Source organism: Limulus polyphemus, unplaced genomic scaffold (genome assembly GCF_000517525.1).
Source record: "Limulus polyphemus unplaced genomic scaffold, Limulus_polyphemus-2.1.2 Scaffold215, whole genome shotgun sequence".
Classification (NCBI taxonomy): Eukaryota; Metazoa; Arthropoda; class Merostomata; order Xiphosura; family Limulidae; genus Limulus; species Limulus polyphemus.
In genome coordinates this window covers 133,289-153,549 of record NW_013665825.1, presented here as the reverse complement: position 1 = coordinate 153,549, position 20,261 = coordinate 133,289, and the positions used below count along the sequence as shown (strand labels likewise).

Below are 20,261 nucleotides of genomic sequence, written 5' to 3'. Positions count from 1 at the left end.
TTGACCGTCACCTCTATAACGCCCCCCACGGCTGAAAGGGCGAGCATGTTTGGTGTTACGGGGATTCGAATCCACAACCCGCAGCCTAACTACCTGGCCATGCCAGGCCTTTATTTCTTGTAATAAACGTTTATGCATAGTGGAGAGTAAAAAATCACTTCGAACTCAAGAAATTACTGGGCTTTGCACAAGAAGAACTTTATTAAAGCAGTTAAATAAAATTCACGTTTAGAAAACTAGACGTTGCAATTAATAGTTCTTGTCAATTTTACAAGGGCATGGGCGCCAAATAGAAAGAGTTCGAACAAGCCACAATTTTATTGAGGGTCGGTTCTGCGTTTAGATTTATCATTCGTAAAAGCTAGTAATCATTCAATATTGTTACGAACATTAAAGAATCTTAGCAAAACGTTCAGTTGTAACATTTATATATATTTACTTCAGAAGAAAGAAACAGGTAGTCAAATTAGATTAGACTAACATATATTATCCATGCGTGAATTATTCATTAACAAACTTTATTAAATACTGACATCTTAGGAAGAACAGAACGAAATAAACTAAGCTAAAATAATGTAGACAGATAAAACAGCTTTGGTCTACTTTATATAAGTAAAATTCATGTATTCAGGCCTATCTAAAATAGTGTGTTAAACTTAACGGTAAAGAATAGAACGAATTACGCTGGATACAATTTAATCTATTTATATAGGCTTAAAATCATTAAGATGTATTTTATTAATTTAGCCTAAAATGAAACAGCCAATACCTCAAAATAACTAGAAAATACAGGCCAAGTAATAAACTACTAGTTGTTAAAATAAAATGTCTGCAAGCATAGCAGTCAACACAAAAATAAAAAGGGAAACATAAAAAATAATATAAAAAAACATGTAGGTTAAGTTCTTAAAACATCTCAAATTGTCATAACATCTATGTATTTTCTATATAGGTTTATTGTAAAGTGATTCAGAGCATAGAAGATGAAGAGAAAAACAAAAATAATCTTGATCAAATGAACTTGGGATTTTGACGGACAACAATATTTTATTACGGAAAACACGTGATATCAGCACGTTCCACCTGTAGATATGAAATAGATAAATTGAAAATCGAAACTCAGTCAGACTAACCTAATGACCGTCTTAATAATCAATACAATTAGCCATATATTTCACCACTCTATAGCCTGCGACGTGCCTCAGTGTTGCTGAAATAAGCTCTTAATGCTTCGTCACCTTTGTCTCCATTCCTCAAGTAAGCTTCCAACAGACATGTCAACATGTTCATTGTATCTTAGAGAGCAAATAACTTGAGCTCTTGAAGCATATTTGCATTAGAAACATTATGCTAATAGCATAATATTTTAATCTCTATAAATTGTCTCTGAAATATTTTAACTCATGCCCTGCTATCATAACACCTTGTTGCCTTTCTACAGCGATGGCACGATCATCTTGCATTATCCCACATATAAATGGTCCTACTGCATCCATTCCTTTCCTCTCAGTGACTAAGCGATAAGTCTGCAGGCTTAAGATGCTAAAAAACCGGGTTTCGAAACCCGAAGTAGGAAGATTTGTTTTTGTTTTTTGTTGCTGGAAGTTAAACACAAAGCTACACTATGGGCTATCTGTACTCTGCCCACCACGGGTATCGAAACCCGGTCTCTAGCGTTGTAATAGGTAATAGCGGTATAGGTCACATCAGCTTACATGGGCAAAAGCCCCCTTTAATGTATAGGTCACATAAGCTTATAGGGGCAAAAGCCGCCTTAACTGTATAAGTCACATCAGCTTACAGGGGAAAAAACCCGTCTTAACTTTATATGTCACATCAGCTTACAGGGGCAAAAGCCCTCTTTAATGTATAAGTCACATAAGCTTATAGGGGCAAAAGCCGCCTTAACTTTATATGTCACATCAGCTTGCAGGGACAAAAACTATCTTAACTGTATAGATCACATCAGCTTGCAGGGACAAAAACTATCTTAACTGTATAGATCACATCAGCTTGCAGGGACAAAAACTATCTTAACTGTATAGATCACATCAGCATGCAGGACTGTGATTGTACTTTATTACCCTCTTTTGTATTCTCTTTGCTTACTATCTTTCTAAAAGCTCTTATATTTTATTTTATGCTTGTTAACTGTATTGTTGACACATTAGTTACACAGGGTGGTCCAAAATTATATTTTCTATTTTAAAATTTAATAATTAAAGAAATACAACTATGCAGTTTTCAACAACTTGCAGCTCAACTGAAACAGTTTTTATTGACACATTTGTTTGTTTTTTCACTCCAGTGAGTAGTGTTACCCTGTGCAACAAAAGGTTCAATGCGTCGTTTGGCTTGCAGAGACCAAGTTAATGACTGTGGTGCATCGTTATTACATACGCCAATACAGGAAAGAAGTATAGGGGTATGTTAAGGATATCGCACACCTACAATAAACACTGGAGCTAAAGACCAGGATAACTTACGCCATCGCCACTGTAACTGTAAACATGTTGCAGCGTGGACTGAAATCGAATACCGGTTAGACGTGCCGAGAACTGTTTGAGTTGGGCTACAATATGTTGAAAACTGTACGGTTGTATTTCTTTAGTTATTTAATTATTAAACTTTAAAACAGGAAAGACAATTTTGGACCACCCTGTATTATTTTATATTGGAATATAATATAACTTATTATAATACGTGTGTGTGTGTGTGTGTATGTTTTGATGTGTTCTTGCTAATTTTGAAGTTAGATCGTTTTCTTTCAAAGTTTGTAGTGCTTACTGGAGGGATTTACACATTGTGATAAAAGTTTAGATAAATGACCTTTACATTACAGATGTAAATATATTTGTTTTGTTTTGATTACTACCAACGTTTCGCTTTTACAGCTTCTTCAGGGTTAATACATACAAACTGTTTGATATTGAAGTATAAACTTGATTGTGATGTTCCATCTCTCGAGTCTGTCGCACGTGTCTCCAACAATGTATAAAATATCATTGTTGTTTCATTATTGTTCTAATATAGTGTACTTATTATAATGTAGCTATACTAACATATGACATATATTACTAAAATAAAATATACAAATAAAGAGAACCGAAATATGTTTTATGATTAACTGAAAACACACAGACAGAAAATAGAAGAAACAACAGTAAGTGGAAAGGATTCGAAATTTACCAGCAGTGTGAAAAACTAATTGTAAATGTCATTGTTTATCAGCTTTCCTGCCGTTAATTGAGTTGTTTATCAGCTTTCTTGCCGTTAATTCGAGGAAAGATAGTCGATAACTGACGTTCATATTCTAATGATGTTCTTTCATAGTTGTGCAAATTACACTGAAATGATTTCCATCTATTTGAGAAAATTGTAATTTTTACATTTTTGATACTGGGTGAGAAACCTAATACTTATAATCAATCGATCAGAAGTGTGGCGTAACAAGAGCCTCATCATCTTTTGTGAAGTAAGAACATAGTATCATAAGTTTTTTGCAATATTTTTTTTTCCTCATTTGAGGAAATTATTATAATTGTTAAAGTCCTTAAAGGTATGGAGCGGGAGTATTTTAACTTCGACAAAGCTAAGCTACTTCAACAGTAGAAATTCTGAAACGAGACTCCAAGTATTGAAATGCTTTACTCAGCAATATATTATATTTTTCTTTCGTCCTAAGGCGTGATTTAATTACACACTACTGAAACATCCTGTAAATAAATAAAAGGGTAATTTAAACAACGAAGTGAAGGCGACTCACGTTTCACAACTTAGAAAGTAATCTTGAAAGATGCCGCAGAAAATAAAACATGATTATAAAGAAAAGCGCGTGTTTAAAATGATTATATTGTTACGACAGCAGGTATCACGTGACTCTAGTAACACGTCATATTCTCGAACTGTTTGTCCTAGGAGAAATAAGTTTCACTAGAGGGACATTACGAACCATAAGATTTATTTAATGAAGTTTGAACATTGAATAAGTAATTTTTTTAAGATATAATAATTTAAAGTGTAAGATTTTTTGTCTATAATCGCTATTTGATTAAAATATGTACGATCTTTATAAATTTATTTGTACATGAGACAGTTCTGCCACTTCTTTAAACTAATTTAGATTTGCTGAAAAAAAAGTATTAGCCACTTTCTACTTCCTTCATTGTTTTGTTATGAGGCTTACATAAAAACAGGTTGTACAGGATATAAGTATTAAATTAAGTTTGCCAAACTCATAGATCTCGTACCGTAGCTGTATTAATATTTGAATATATATATATATAGTGTAATTTCATTTGTCATAAAGTTTGTTATATTTGGTACAACGACCTTCCTTTAACCGATAATAATGTATTAACGTTTGGAAACTCACCCTAAGCAGTCAGTTAGAAGTAGGATTATTTTGAGATTGGACTTTTTCTGTGGATGATATATAATATGAATAATTAATTCGTTTTGGAATTCGTTAGGAAAGTTTCTGATTTTTCTTGCAGCGGAAAACTTATGTTTATACTACCTACAAATGTTCGTTTACTTAAGTTTATACTACCTACAAATGTTTGTTTAATTAAGTTTATTCTACCTACAAATGTTCGTTTACTTAAGTTTATACTACCTACAAATGTTCGTTTAATTAAGTTTATACTACCTACAAATGTTCGTTTAATTAAGTTTATTCTACCTACAAATGTTCGTTTACTTAAGTTTATACTACCTACAAATGTTCGTTTAATTAAGTTTATTCTACCTACAAATGTTCGTTTAATTAAGTTTATACTACCTACAAATGTTCGTTTACTTAAGTTAATACTACCTACAAATGTTCGTTTACTTAAGTTTATACTACCTACAAATGTTCGTTTACTTAGTGTTCACTTGCTTGATTGTTATGTTCTGACGGATAGAAAAGTTGGGAGAAGTTATAAAATAATAACATTATAAAGTATTCTCAAGTGTAATAGTAGATGTTGAAATCTTAAAAAGTGGTTAGCATGCCGGGCTATGGATCACGAGGTCCACTAATCGAGCCGCGATATGCCCCTTAACATTCTTTGTGCTATCAGCTGTGGAAGCGTTATAACTGCTTTACTGTTTCAACGTAGCCGTGTAAGCGACGGGTGCTTTCTACTGATTGTCCTCCCCTTGGTCAGCAATTATAAATTACTGATAATGTGTTTGAATTTTGGGGCTTCTGACCGGACATAAGATGCCATTTGGTTGATAACACCTAATACGTGACTTTTTCTATATGAAAAATAGTTTTAAAATTAGTATCTTAACTTTATTTTTAACTACAAATATGTCAGTTTCATGAATTATTGTAATTCAATAGTATAAAGTAATGCAATACATCTAGAGGACTTGACACTGGTAGCACATAATCATAGTCTTTAAAAGAGATATCAGTGAACGTATATTTTACAAGTTAATAACAACTTTTATAAAAAGGAAAGTAAATGTAGGGATATGAATAATTCCAAAACAATGTAAACATAATAACATAGGCACACAGCGTAGTGAATTTTAACAGACAAAAGTAGGATAAATTAAACTCAGCTATGATTAAATAGTTATATATATTGCCATGTGTTAATTCTTGCCTGATATTAGCCATCCCTACTTTTACTTCCTTTTTTGAAAAGTTTTATTTACTTGCTTGCTTGTTGTTGTTTTTTAATACAGTGTTTCAATAGACATAGGAAGGTTGTAATTATACAACGAGGCTCCCCCTGTAATATTTATTGTTTATATATTATTGGCTGATAATTCTTGTTTCACCCTGTACTTAAGCTTTATAAAGGAGCATCATATTTCTGTAAGAAAGCTAACTTCAAGGAGTAATGATAACATCGTTTACACTAGAATTATGATTATTTTGAAATTACAACTAGTTATTAATTGTTTGTTTGTTTTTAATTATGCACAAAGCAACACAAGAGCTATCTGCTCACCACGGGTATCGAAACCCGGTTTCTAGCGTTGTAAGTCCGCAGATATACCGCTGTGCCATTGGGTGGCTAGTTATTAATAATACTTATAAAAGCAGATACTCCGTTTGAAACTATGTCACCTCAGTGAAATTGATCGACACCATTGCTTTGGTTTTTTTAGTTATCATGTAATAAAAAATGAAGCAAAAAAAGAGGAAGAAGAATAAGAAATTCTATTTTTTTCCTATGATATTTACAGACATTCCCAGAACTTGTGACTCAGTCATTACATAGATATTGTTCTAGAAGGACACACTGTATAATATTGTAACGTTCTGATGACCTATTGAGGAGATATTTAAAATACCATTTCGATGAACAATCCGAGCCATCCCTACACAGACAGTGCTGCCACCTGCCTGATATCATTGCGTCAAGATATAATTAAAATGAAAAATCTATGGAATCTTATCAAAATAGAATTATTCAGCTTGGATTAAAGAACAAATAAAAAATTCAACGTTCACAAAATTAACATTCAGAATACCGCTTGCACAAATTTGAGCCACACAACTAGAAGGATCAAGCCACTAAGAGATTATTGCAAAAATGAAAAATAAGTCAACCATAAAAAATGGAGTATTTATTCAGGAAACGTGAAATTAAATTTTTAATAAGAATTGCTAAAACTGATTTTATTTTTCAGTTTAGGTTTTCTAATCACGTTCGAATATCCATTCCCAAATTTAAAATTCATTACAGGACTTCCCTTACTTCGATGTGGTAGAGTGATCTTTCATACGATCTAAAATGTGAATAATTCAACCCACATTAAGAAAAGGTTGGATTTTGGTATATCTCGATTGAATACAGTTGTCAAACTGTGATCGATAGGACGAATATGTCGTAATATTGGTATAGAAATTTGAATCTAGGTTTATAAGATAAGTATTTATAGAAACACTTGACACATATAAGCAACTTTCTTATAATGATAAGACTAAGAATGTCATGGTTACTTGTTTGTAATTAATCATAAAGCTACATAATAAGTAAACTGTATTGAAACCCGGTTTTTAGCGTTATAAGCATTCAGACTTACCGCTGAGCCACTGGAGGCCAGATCGCCAACTAAATATAAATTATATAACTTCTGGTTGTAATAAATCATAGAGCTACATAATGAGCTATCTGTGCTGTGCCCACCACGGGTATCGAAACCCAGTTTTTAGCGTTATAAGCATTCAGACTTACTGCTGAACCAATGGAGGGCAGATCACCAACTAAATATAAATTATATAACTTCTGGAGGCGTTGCTAAAATCTTCAATAAAAAATTTACAATAAATAATAATTATTCATAGTTTTAAGTACAAGCAAACAACAAAAATTTTTTATAACCACTCTGTCTTAGGTCATCAATTTGGTATCCTCATTGTTAGCAGTATTTTCGGTTCTTATCCCAAGAACGCCTTACAAGGTTGGGCCTTAGGGAATTACCGCATTGGCCCGGTTATAAGGCGAAGTGTTTTGATTAATATTTAGGTTTTAAAATCCAAAGTCGCCTTATAATTGTGGTCAACCACAGGCCTCTTCCCTTTATCTAGCCTGTCGCATTCCTGAATGTCCAGATAGCATATGTCTACGTATGCGCGCCAAATGTTCGCTCAAAGTCATCGCTAATTCTTGCAACTAATCTACTTGCAGACTGTTCAGTTAAAATACTGATTTTGCGGCCCTAAAAAAGGACGTTATGACACTCAATTTCTTTTCTATCCCACGATTTCTGAAAATTGGGTCGCCTTATATTCGAGATCGGCCTATAATAGGGACAATATGGTTCTCAGCACCAACAAAATTATCATACGTAAGGCTTCATGTACGTACCTATTACATTTGGACAATGTAATTATTACTATATAAGAAACTGACTACATAAATCTGTCTATTTGCTTTTATAGAAGTAACCACTTAACTTACGAACAATACGAAATTTTGAAATAGATATTTGTGGGAAAATGTATTTATTTCTGTACAATGTTTCGTCTCTAGTGTTGTACGTGATCAAGTTTCACTGTTAGAGAAGAAACGTCGTGCAGAAATAAATATATTATCCCACAAATAGCTGTCTCAAAACTTCGTAGCTCTGTCTAGTATTATAAATGGCTAACATACAAATTGAATTAGATCTAGTATTGTAAATTCCATGAACACATAGAATTTTATGTCTTATTGTATGTGACAAGTTCGAGCTAGATGTCCACTGAACAAGCCAGGCCTGTGTGGATTTGACCTCTCGTGGTACTGAACAAGTTCTATGTGGTTTTACTTCACTAGCATATTTGAAAATAACGTTGTTGTAAAAATGCTTTTTACTTTTACTTTTATTGCCTTTATCCATGTGTTACTCATTGGCAACAATTTTTTTTTCAGTGTAGCTATATTCACCATTCACATTTTAAATCATAGAATAAGTCGACATCAAGTGCAAGAAAATACATATTCAAAACTGTACCTAAACCCTTTGATAATTTTTAACCTAGAAAATCTGAATTATGTAATAAAAATATAAACTAAACCTACAACTACTGTATGCATAGCCGCATTAAAATATACTCATCAAATGTGATTGTATAAATGGTTATTTACGGAGTGGCCCAAAAGTAATAAGACTTAGACGCATAAAAGAAAAATGTATTTAATGACAGCAGTCTCTATCAAAATAAGGCACCGTAAATACAAACGTAAATGGCCCGGCATGGCCAGGTGGTTAGGGCGCTCGACTCGTAATCTAAGGGTCGCGGTTTCGAATCCCCGTCCCATCAAACATGCTCGCCCTTTCAGCCGTGGGGGCGTTATAATGTGACGATCAATCCCACTATTCGTTGGTAAAAGAGTAGCCCAAGAGTTGGAGGTAGGTGGTGATGACTAGCTGCCTTCCCTCTAGTCTTACATTGCTAAATTAGGGACGGCTAGCGCAGATAGCCCTCGTGTAGCTTTGCGCGAAATTCAAAAAAACAAACAAAACAAACAATCAAAAACAAACAAACGTAAATGGGATGGGCCCTCTGAAACCTGCAATGCAAAGAAAAGAACACATTACATTTATGATTGATCACTGTCCTATTGCTTTTGAGCCCCTCTACACATTGTTGTTAAACAAGGAAAATACTGGTTTCACCCATAAAGGAAAACATTTATTCCTATAAAAATCTAAGGCTTCAGTCACTTCACAAAGAAACAAGCGACCAATTTTTTTTCATGATTTTTATTCTTAGGTGACTTAACTACGTGTGTTTTTGAACAAGGTAAATTTTGAATCGATTATATCAGTTTAATAAGCATTAGTTTGTCCACTAAGGTTAGTATCTACACACAATGGTTTAAGAAGTTCGATGCTGAAATCTTGTTGATCAAATGAATTCTGCCATTGACCCAAAGTCCTCGTCAATAGAGGCTTACAACAAACAGTAATTGAGCTGTTTAAACACATACATAATGTTTGATAATAAGCCAACTCTCCGCCAATAATGGGTTACAACAAACAGTAAATGAAGTACTAAAGAACGCAACTTTGCGAATAAGTCAACAGCTCCCCGTCAATAATGACTTACAACAAACAGTAAATGAAGTACTAAAATACACAACTCCGCTTATTAGCTATTTCCTCGTCAATAGTGGCTTAGAACAAACACCGAATGAAGTGTATAAACAAAAAATGATGTATTTACAAATTTATTTTAAATTTCTATGTGATGTTTTATCACAAATTTTACCATCAAAAGACTTTACTTCACCTGCTTCAATAGTAAACACTTTGAAATTTTTACTATACTATTTACAATCAAAGTAATGACTGTTTCTGATTAAGATAAACACAATCCTGTATACTGACACAAGGTATTAAATAGAAAATTTGTAAGACGATTTTAATATTTTCTCTTTCCAGCAAATTATTAAGTTTCTCAGTTTAATGATGCACTAACTAAAATAATTTCAGACTTATTCTTGAATGTAAAACTTTTAAAGTTTTATCTGTCATAAGTTTTTGATATTATTTTAAACTATAATGTTATTTTTAACAATTATTCACATTCTGCAAACAAAACTGTCTAAGCGTTAGTAATTAAAATTCGTTGAAGAGTTAACTGAAATCCAACCCACCATATATATATATATATACAATTAAATAGTACAGTGCTCTACTTAATAACAAACGAACGTCTTTTAAAGATTAACTGATCGAGGAATTTATTGAGTAAATTTACTTAAATAAATCAAACATAGTACAAAAGTATTAATTATAATTTATATATTTTGATTCATGGTGAAGTTAAGTGAGTTAAGGTGATATGACAACAATAGGTAATCACCTTCTCCGGTTTAGAATTACTTCAGCAATATGACAACAATAGGTAATCACCTTCTTCCGGTTTAGAATTACTTCAGCAATATGACAACAATGGGTAATCACCTTCTTCCGGTGATTACCTATTGTTGTCATATTGCTGAAGTAATTCTAAACTCTCAGGTCCACAAATCGGCACAATAACCACTAGGCCATACCTAGAAAGAACAAAACCTTGAGTTAATGCTAACATTAGATTGAATCTATTACGTCACTTGTTTAGATTCCTATTTCGTTCGCTCTCTCACATAAACGTTCAAACAATGAATGCGCCAACACAGTCCGGAAATGTAAAAGGAAATCTGTTAAAAAAGAAAAAAAGAGCATGTAAAAACTTAAATTCTGACTAAATGGTGCTGAAGTAATTCTAAACTGGAAGAACACAAGGGATAACTGTTCTATCTTTCCCTAAATTTGAGCTGATAGACTAAAAGAGGTGGCAGATAAATAGCCAACAACATTCACAACCAACTCTCGGGCAACTCTATTCGAATAGTAACTTTTACAACCACTTGTATAATGCACTCAAGGGTCAAAGTGCGTATAACGTGTTTTTTTTACTGGAACGGGAAGCGAACCATGGACGTACCTTTGTAGTAAAGAAAACCAAACAAACTGAGCCCTAGAGGTCTCTGACACGGCTGTTTAACGGAAATGTGTAGATTGAAAATTCCTGGTCTTGTGTGTTATTAATAATGACGGACTTTACTTTGACCACTAGAAGATACTCTATTTGTATGTGCTATTGTTGTCTGCCTGTAGATTTGTTAGTAACATTTAAGTAGTGATAGTTTTGTTATTCATAATATCAATGGCAAATAATATACGATCTTATACATATTACTTCCCATCTATGTGGCGTATCATTAGGTCGACAATGTGTACGATTTTTGAATTAATCTTCTCAACGTGCCTTTTCCAAAATTGAAAAAAAAATATGTACGTCAGTTCATTTATGGTCTAATTTTTTCAACATTTTTTTTTATCACGAATTCTAATTAAACAGAAAATAACTTGTTTAAACACTTTTAAAAGTGTTGATGCAACAAAATCAACGAAGTTATCAAAGTTTAAGCACCGCTAAGTTGCACTCCATCGTATACGTTTTTAGGTTTCATCCTTCTAGTTTACGTTCTGGTCTTTAAACTGCCTACCAAGACGAAGCTGGGTGAGCTCAATCCCCCGAGCCTGACAGTGACAGATTTCTAATGCTTTGTGACCGGCCGCTAATAACGTCTAAGACTTCCTATTGTTCAACGAGAGCAGATCTTCTATATCGTCGTCTACCCTACCGTCTAAAAGAAATTGATGTACCCTCAGTGTGAAGTATATTTCAGATTTTATCTTAATTTTTTTGTTTATTTGAATTCCGAATATAATTCATCGCTTTTCACTCTCTATTTATGGAGAAAATTAACGATTATGACTGAGATACCACAAAGAATAAAAAGTATTAAGAATCATAAGAAGGCGAAATCGAGCGGAATTCTAAGGAAAAAAATAACGAAGTAAAGGACTCACGTTAAAATGAAGAATAGTTTAAAATATCGTCATATTTCTTATAAGATAAAGTGTTATAGACCTCTCTCTCTCTGTCTATTGTTATTCATAAAAATATATATTTTTCAAAGACATTAAAGCCTGAAAATATAAGAATTATCAAATGCGTAATTCTTAAGCCTTTTTCTGTTAGATTTCTTGGCAATCATGTACCTCAAGTCAAAAACTGAATTTTTCATCTCATGAAAGGTTTGAAACATTTTTGATGAAAATTTTATCATTTTATTTTAACAGCAGTTTATTGTATTCGATTGTATCGTGTCTATAATGAAACTTTGATGATAAAATTAATCATTTTAATCTAACATGATAAAAACCTTCTTTCAAAGATATCGTTATTATAACACCTGTATTCTTCTTTTAGCTTAAAAATTAGGTGAGCCATGTTGTTCACCTGTGATATCGGTTGAAAAGCGAAAGTTGCATGCGAACTATATAACTTTTTTCATTGAGGACATGATTTTTCTCTTCTATTGTGTGCCTGAATTAGTGAGAATACTATTCTTTCTACTATAGAAATATAAGAAAGATACAATACAGTCACCTAAAGAGGTGAAATAATCTTAAAGCTCATGAAAATTCTAATATGTAACTCGCATTCATAAAATATAAAAAAACTAGCTCTATGCGTACGTTACCATAGGATTCAAAAATACAAACTGTTATACATAAACATATATTCATAATATAATATATACATAATAATACGTGAATATATAAATGCATAATGTAACAATATGTAGATGGAGAAAGTATTTGTGAACATAGAAATGCCAATTAAGGAAAGCGTTATTCTGAGCACTTTGGGAAGTTAGACCTCCAAAAGTGGATTGGAATCAGCAGGAAGTGATAAAGTTAGCCATGTGTGATCTACAGTGAAGTCGTGGTTATCTACTGTTGCCCATATTAACAATGGGGAAATGCTACAGTTGGTTTAGAAGAGTAATACAGTAGGTGTGATAGTGCTCAACTTTGAATGGTTATCAGCTTTCATCTTAATCCATTAGCCAGTACCAAACATTGTTCATCTAACCATTAGCCAATACCAAACATTGTTCATCTAACCATTAGCCAATACCAAACTTTGAATGGTTATCAGCTTTCATCAAAGTTGATATATATCTACGATTGTTTTTTAACTCATACGTCTTTTCAAAAACATAGTATCATAAATATAGCTAACACTTACTACGTGTACATTCACAATTCCAGCGATTGTGTCGACAAGAAACTGGAAAGAACCAGAGTAATCTTGTTCTACGGTCCCCTCAAAACAGTGAACCAATCTACGATAATAACATAGCCAGTTGCACGCAGATGGTAAAGGTTCAGATGGCTATTGTGAAAAAAACTTGGCTACGACATCAGCTAATGTTAGATCAAGTGCAAGTAACACTATAACTTAGTAATGATTGTATCTTTGTCAAGACACGCACGATAGATAAGTATAGTAGAAATCACTAAATTAAGGTCACCAACTACACTGTAACATCCTGGTTTCTTGAAAACATTATAGTAGCTTTAAAATCAATAAGTAGCTGAAATTTGAAGTGGTCCTTGCCGTCTGTGGCGTGAAATACTAAGCAAATGTTGATCAAATATTTCCCATTACAAAGAAAGAAATAAGCCATTTTATTGAGAGTACGTTTTTGTATCGTTGTATAAATCGAGCTAACATTTTTGTTGTTGTATATCCGAATTACACGTATTTTCTCGCCGAAGGGCACTTTCAAGGTTAAACAGTTTTGTGCAACTCCGTTTTTGTTTTTCTTTGTTGTTGTTTTTGTAGCTTTTCAGATAAAAAGTCTATTATCAAATATCGTTGTTTTGAAGCGAAAAAACATCAGAAATAACTTCTTATTCTTTAGCGTCGCAACCCATTACCAACACGAAAAATCTAAGAAATAAGTTCGTTTTGGAAACTAAAAACATCAATTTAATATCGCAGAAAGAACTGCCACGGCTATTTTTCATCTGCGTAATAATTGTTTGAATTATTTTTACTAAAACATTACGCAACAATGGTCAGAGGAAAGGTCAGATATAGAGGTAATGCTAGCATCATCATCAGAGGAAAGAACCCATTTAGAGGATGCACTAGCGACATCGATATGAGGAGGAAAAATACCAATTACAGGGGAGAGACTAACAGCATTATAAAAGAAAAGGGCACATTTAGAGGATTCAAAAGACAATTGGCATCAAAACAATTAATTTCATTTTAAACCAAACTTACAGCCTTAGCATCCATCTGATCAGGCTATTTATAGTTTAAATCTTTAATATGTAAATTTATTTATAACTATATATATGTTTAGTCAATAAACACACGCACACACACACACACACACATATATATATATAAGAAAAAGAGAGAGAGAAATAATAATATTACTTTGAACAGGGTGCTTCCGTCAAAACACCTCCAATTAAGCAGGACCACCACATGACAGAAATTCACTTAAGACAGGGAGAGATGACAACTTTACATCAACAGGAAGACAGCACTCATCAAGACTTCCGGCTTCGCCCATGACTACCACCACCCCAAGTGTAGTAAATATTAGCAACATATTTTCATATCTAGCTTCAATACCTCTCATCAAGTATTAATATCTTTCAACCACGAGCAGGATGAAAATATTTATTTTTTTACCATACCCGGTTCTTTCCTTAAAATGAATGCCAATTAAATTTTAGGAACGTTTAAACTAAAATTACCAACACCATAACAGAAACAGAGGATGCAGTAGCGACACTAATACGAGAAGAAGCAACATTAAGAGGAGAGAATGCTACCGATATTATTAAACGAATGGACACATATAGAGGATGATAGCGACACTAATACAGAAGAAGCAACATTAAGAGGAGAGAATGCTACCGATATTATTAAACGAATGGACACATATAGAGGATGAATAGCGACACTAATGCGAGAAGAAGCAACATTAAGAGGAGAGAATGCTACCGATATTATTAAACGAATGGACACATATAGAGGATGAATAGCGACACTAATGCGAGAAGAAGCAACATTAAGAGGAGAGAATGCTACCGACATTATCATAGGAAAAGACCACTGTTAGAAGCGGAGGTACAAATATCATGTATGGTTTATTTGATTTCGCGCAAAGCTACATTAAGTATATTTCTGTTATTCGTACCAAAATTTCAAGTCTCAAAACCACCTACCGCGAACCCTTGAGCTAATATTGTCTGACCGAATAGTAGGATGTGACCGTCACTTTTATCACGCATCCACAGCTTGAAATTGCAAGGCGCGAACATGAACATGAACGCGAACATGCAGTACCTGAACATGAAACGAGGAACCTCATCTCCATAGTCCGGCACGCTAACCACTGGACTGGACTCGACCTATCATGAATGGTTCTGAGTCTGTCTTCAAAGATTTGTTACAAAATTATTTTGTTATAAATAGCTAAATCGGCTCATAAACTGGGTATTGCTTAAACAGTATTTTTATATGCTACAAGTATAAATAAGCGAACATGTCTGGTAATAAGATAAATTAACCACTGTATACAGCATGTTTAAATACATTGTCACGTAATCTTTCTATTTTTACAATATATATATATATCTGCAATTTTAATCAAATACGTTTCTTTTGTGCTTGTAAGAAAAAGCGTTGAAGTACAGTACAGTTTCCGTAGTAATAGTTGTTACAAATAATTTAATAAATTTTCTTAATAGAGCTTCGAGTACACAACTCTATTGCAATCCTCTTCAAACTTCCTACCTGATTCATTACTTTTTAAAACTCACCCTCGAATTATATGGAACCTTCTAAAGTAGATACTTTCCTAACTCAATCAAAGAATGTTCATGAATGATTTAAAGGGTATAGAGCTTTGTACACTTTAACAAATAGTGACAAGCAAACCTCCAAAGATACTGTCAGTGTATGTTTGTTTTAAATACCACCTCTAGTCACGTTCAAGGCGTTTGAAAGAGCAGAAATCGTTAAAATGGTTCTTGAAGCGAGTGAATGTATTCCTAGCTAGTACACACGTGTCTTGACTGAAGTTTTAGATACAATATTCATCTCATTAATTTGTTTCTTCATATTTGAAAGTTCTCTTCTCCTTTCCGAAATGCATTTTGCTGTTTAAATATTAATAGCATACTTCAAATACAAACAAAAAGATGGCCACTAACCAATCAAATAGCTTACGTTTTGGCATCAACTGAAGCAAGTACAATTTTAAATAATAAACCATGACAATTTTGTTTAAAATAAATATCAAATGTTTGAGACTTACAACATAAATATTTCAAGTTAATCTAAAATTAATTGTAATATATATATATATATAGTAAAATCATTCAAGCAAATAATATTGTTTCTCAAATTACACATGAATAATGCCTAATTAAGAGTTGAATAAATATATAACTTTAGCAAACTATATCTGAGATGGTACCCACAATTCATGTCGACGTTCACTGAAACGTTCTTTGGAGATGTGAGGTTTGTGTTCGAAGCTTGGCACGTCAGAGACATGTTGAAATCTTGACGATTAAGGTCAATAAATAGCTGATTCTCAACTTTGTCGCTGTCTATTTGCATGTAATGGTTGTCTATCAATACTGAGCTCCGCCACCAAGTAACTGCTGGAGGAGGTTTTCCTGCATAATAAGGCATTTTGACATTCAAAATTTCTCAAATACTTTTCTACAAAGAACTTAAATGTCATTTTTTTTTCTTTGGAATCATCGGGAAATGATGTCCAATGACAATAACAAACAGTTTGAGCGCGTTAACATTTTGTCGAGTGTTATGTTATGTACAAACTTGTTAAACACACAGTTGCATAATATTCTGTCCGTGCTGTACCCATCGCAGGGAATGAACCCCAAAAATTTAGCGTAAAGATACTGAACAAACAAAATACATATTTTTCAAAACTAAGTTTACATTTGCTGAAAATGTGTTTACAAAGACTCTTAAAAACTAATTAAAAAAACTGCCAATTTTTAGAATGCGCACAAAACTCGTACAGGAGAGGGTAAGTCAAAGAATCTAGTGCAAGTGAAGGCAGCTGTAAAGTCTTGATATACGGTTGTCATTTTATATTCTTATAAAATGTGTTATTAACAACAATAAAAATATTCGCAACTTGATTTAAGAATCAACTTTCAGAGTCCAGTAAGAGCGCTTGACAGAAACTTAAAAATGAATTTGGTTGATGTTTGAAAAATATTGAATTTATACATTTTACAACTGTGTAAGGTTTCTTTTGAGCTTTACTTGAATAATTGGTTGTTCAAGATTTTTATGTTGGTTGTCTGAATGATGCTGTAGATATATTGAATGAATGGGTGTGGTGAGTTGGTTGTCTGAATGATGCTGTAAGATATATTGAATGAATAGGTGAAGCGAGTTGGTTGTCTGAATGATGCTGTATGATATATTGAATGGATGGGTGTGGTGAGTTGGTTGTCTGAATGATACTGTAAGATATATTGAATGAATGGGTGTGGTGAGTTGGTTGTCTGAATGATGCTGTAAGATATATTGAATGAATGGGTGAGGTGAGATGGTTGTCTCAAACATAGTGAAGCCCATTATAACACACTACGAGCGCACCACACTCATTCATTCAATATATCTTACAGCATCATTCAGACAACCAACTCACCACACTCATTCATTCAATATATCATACAGCATCATTCTGAAATTACTTTCATATTTCGAAGATTCTATTTCTTCTCACCTCCTTCCGCGATACACCGAAGAACAATCCTCGAACCTTCATTGTAAGGCCCTATAATATTTCTCAGTCGTTGATTGTTCTGATCGACGATGACAACACTCGTAGGGGGCGCTGAAAACGGAATGCAAAATAAGTTAAAGACAATCCTCGAAGAAAATGTCTCTGTAGAACGCCGAGAAAGAGAGCAATACATTAGACAAATAGTGGTTATAGTTAACTGTCCTTAAACATATTTTTACAGAACTTATTTGATGGTATTACTGGACACAGTTCATTTCCTTATGTTGTCAACGTGCTGGTAGGTTACAAATCAGTTCTTATATCGACTAGAATAACAATTAGTGAGGTGTAATTTAGACTCAATAGAATTAATATTGTGGTGAAAGATGGTAAAGCTTCTATTAAAACATATTTACGATAAAGACTATATATAATCGTTAAAATAGTCAATAGAAAACGTAACACATAACAGTGTAGTCTCCAGCTTATGATATTTATATATACACTCAGACAAATAAAACTTATTTTCCGTATACTAAGTCTACTGGTTTTCAATACTTAACCAACTTTCAACATCACCAAGTTAAATTTTGTGACACAACTCTCAAGATTTTTTTCTATCCGAAAGGAAACACTATAATAATAATTATTTTACTATGTGGCATAATCCATCACACTAGGTATCCAAAACTTAATATAATCAATAAAAAATACGCCAAGGAAACAACTAATCAAAGTTTAAAATCATACCTTTTACAACTGGTGAATACTTAAATGATTTTAGGTGGTAATTTAAGAAACTTTTTTCTAACGTGAAAAAAGATATATTAGAAGAACAAACCTAAACATAGATTATCCAATAAATGAATCAGTCATTAAAGCTTGTGTAATATAAATCCTTGGTTCTGTTTTTTCATGTAAACCTGGTAGAAATAGAACCTCGGATTTTAGCCCTTAAGTTTACAGCTGAGCCAACGAGACACAGAGGCAGTTATCCCCTTGAAATTTCCATTCGAAAGAAGTCATGAAAGTAAAATCATAAAACTGAAATACGATTACTAACACTTATTAGTTCCAGTTAAACATACTATAATCATACTCTCTTCATACCCTGTGAATATTCTAATTAATCTTGTTACGTGTAGGTTCTTGCACATTCTGAAACATTGTCCCGTAACTTCAGTGGGACATAAAATGGGACCGAGCGACATAATTAAAGAAAGCTCTTCAAGGTCGAAAGAAGAAAATTCTTGGTTAATTTATGCGACGATTTATGCATTGTTCAAAAGTCACTCTTAACTTGATGATGACATAAGGAGGTGGAAACGTTGTAACTTAGGCCCGGGCATGGCTAGGTGGGTAGTCTGTATCGTTAAAACTGGGCATGGCTAGGTGGTTAGTCTGTATCTTTAAAACTGGGCATGGCTAGGTGGTTAGTCTGTATCGTTAAAACTGGGCATGGCTAGGTGGTTAGTCTGTATCGTTAAAACTGGGCATGGCTAGGTGGTTAGTCTGTATCGTTAAAAGCTCCCTCCTAACTAGTTGTTTTGATATAATTACATTCAACGGAATCCATTTGTTTTTAACCACAGATTTAACACAAGCAGGTTCTGCATATATATACATACAAAGGAACCAGACTAAGTACTGTCTGTGATGTGAGCATGCCCTTTGATGCCCGGGCAACATTCAAGTCTTCTTTCCACCACTCCCGCAAATATGTATTTTTGTCAACAAAAATACGTATCACTGTGTATGTAATAAATAAGGAGAAAAGTGTTCAAATTGTTCTATGATAGTAGTATATAAGCACATTGTACTAATGCATACTAAGCTGAAATATATATAATGTATAGCACTCTTCGTAACAATGGACCAGCTTGGAGTACCAGGACCATACAAAAAGAATCCTGCAACAAGTCGTATTCCAGTCATGATAAGCAAAGTGGATGTTTTGTAACAGGTGAGAATCTACAAACACAAATTTCACTGGCAAAAGCTGTACCAATGCAAAAACCTGTTTACCAATAAAACTACGAGGAGGGTAAATTACTATGATAGTCTTTAAGTGGGTTTTACAATGTTTAAAGACTTGGTGCTCAATTCCTTTGGCGCTAAACTACATTTAGTTAATGTACAATAAAAGACAACTCAATGTGTGGCTGAATCTATATTTTTCCAACAGTTCAAACCACTCCCAGTAATTATACTTGTCTAACTTTCGACGGCTTAAATCTACCTTATCATATATCAGATTTATCATAACAGTTCGTAAATCTTCGCAGTTTACAATTTTCTGTTATTAACAACATTTTATTTCAGTTGTGACAGTCTTTTTTTATTTCTTATAATCAGAGGGATGACAAGAAGCAAGCATGTATAAATATATAACAAGTGCAAAAAAAAAATTGTTTCAAACAATTGTGAAACGTACAACTGTCTTCTTTTTTCTTCAATTCTGTAATTATGGAGTTTACCAAGTACCGACGGTTTCAAGTATCAATTATATCAAATATAGGATTTTATCAGTGACGCTGTATAATAAGTTACTAATCAAATAATCCATCTAAATGTAATTTATAACATAAAAATGTTTTGTAAAGGTAATAAAAA

The 20,261-nt window shown here is 33.2% G+C and overlaps 1 protein-coding gene across 3 annotated transcripts in view; it reads right to left on the bottom strand.

Moving 5' to 3' along the window:
* Positions 1-20,261, bottom strand: part of LOC106478478 (nephrin-like) — a 130,453-nt gene that overhangs the window by 50,258 nt on the left and 59,934 nt on the right. For all 3 annotated transcript variants that reach the window (XR_002609913.1, XM_022382079.1, XM_022382080.1), the window contains exons 4-5: positions 17,649-17,759; positions 16,357-16,557 (exon numbers count right to left, since the gene is read on the bottom strand). Coding sequence is in view for 2 of the 3 variants with exons in the window: in XM_022382079.1 (XP_022237787.1) it covers positions 16,357-16,557; positions 17,649-17,759 (312 nt within the window). In the remaining variant the exon portion in view is untranslated. The remainder of the gene's footprint in view (positions 1-16,356; positions 16,558-17,648; positions 17,760-20,261) is intronic.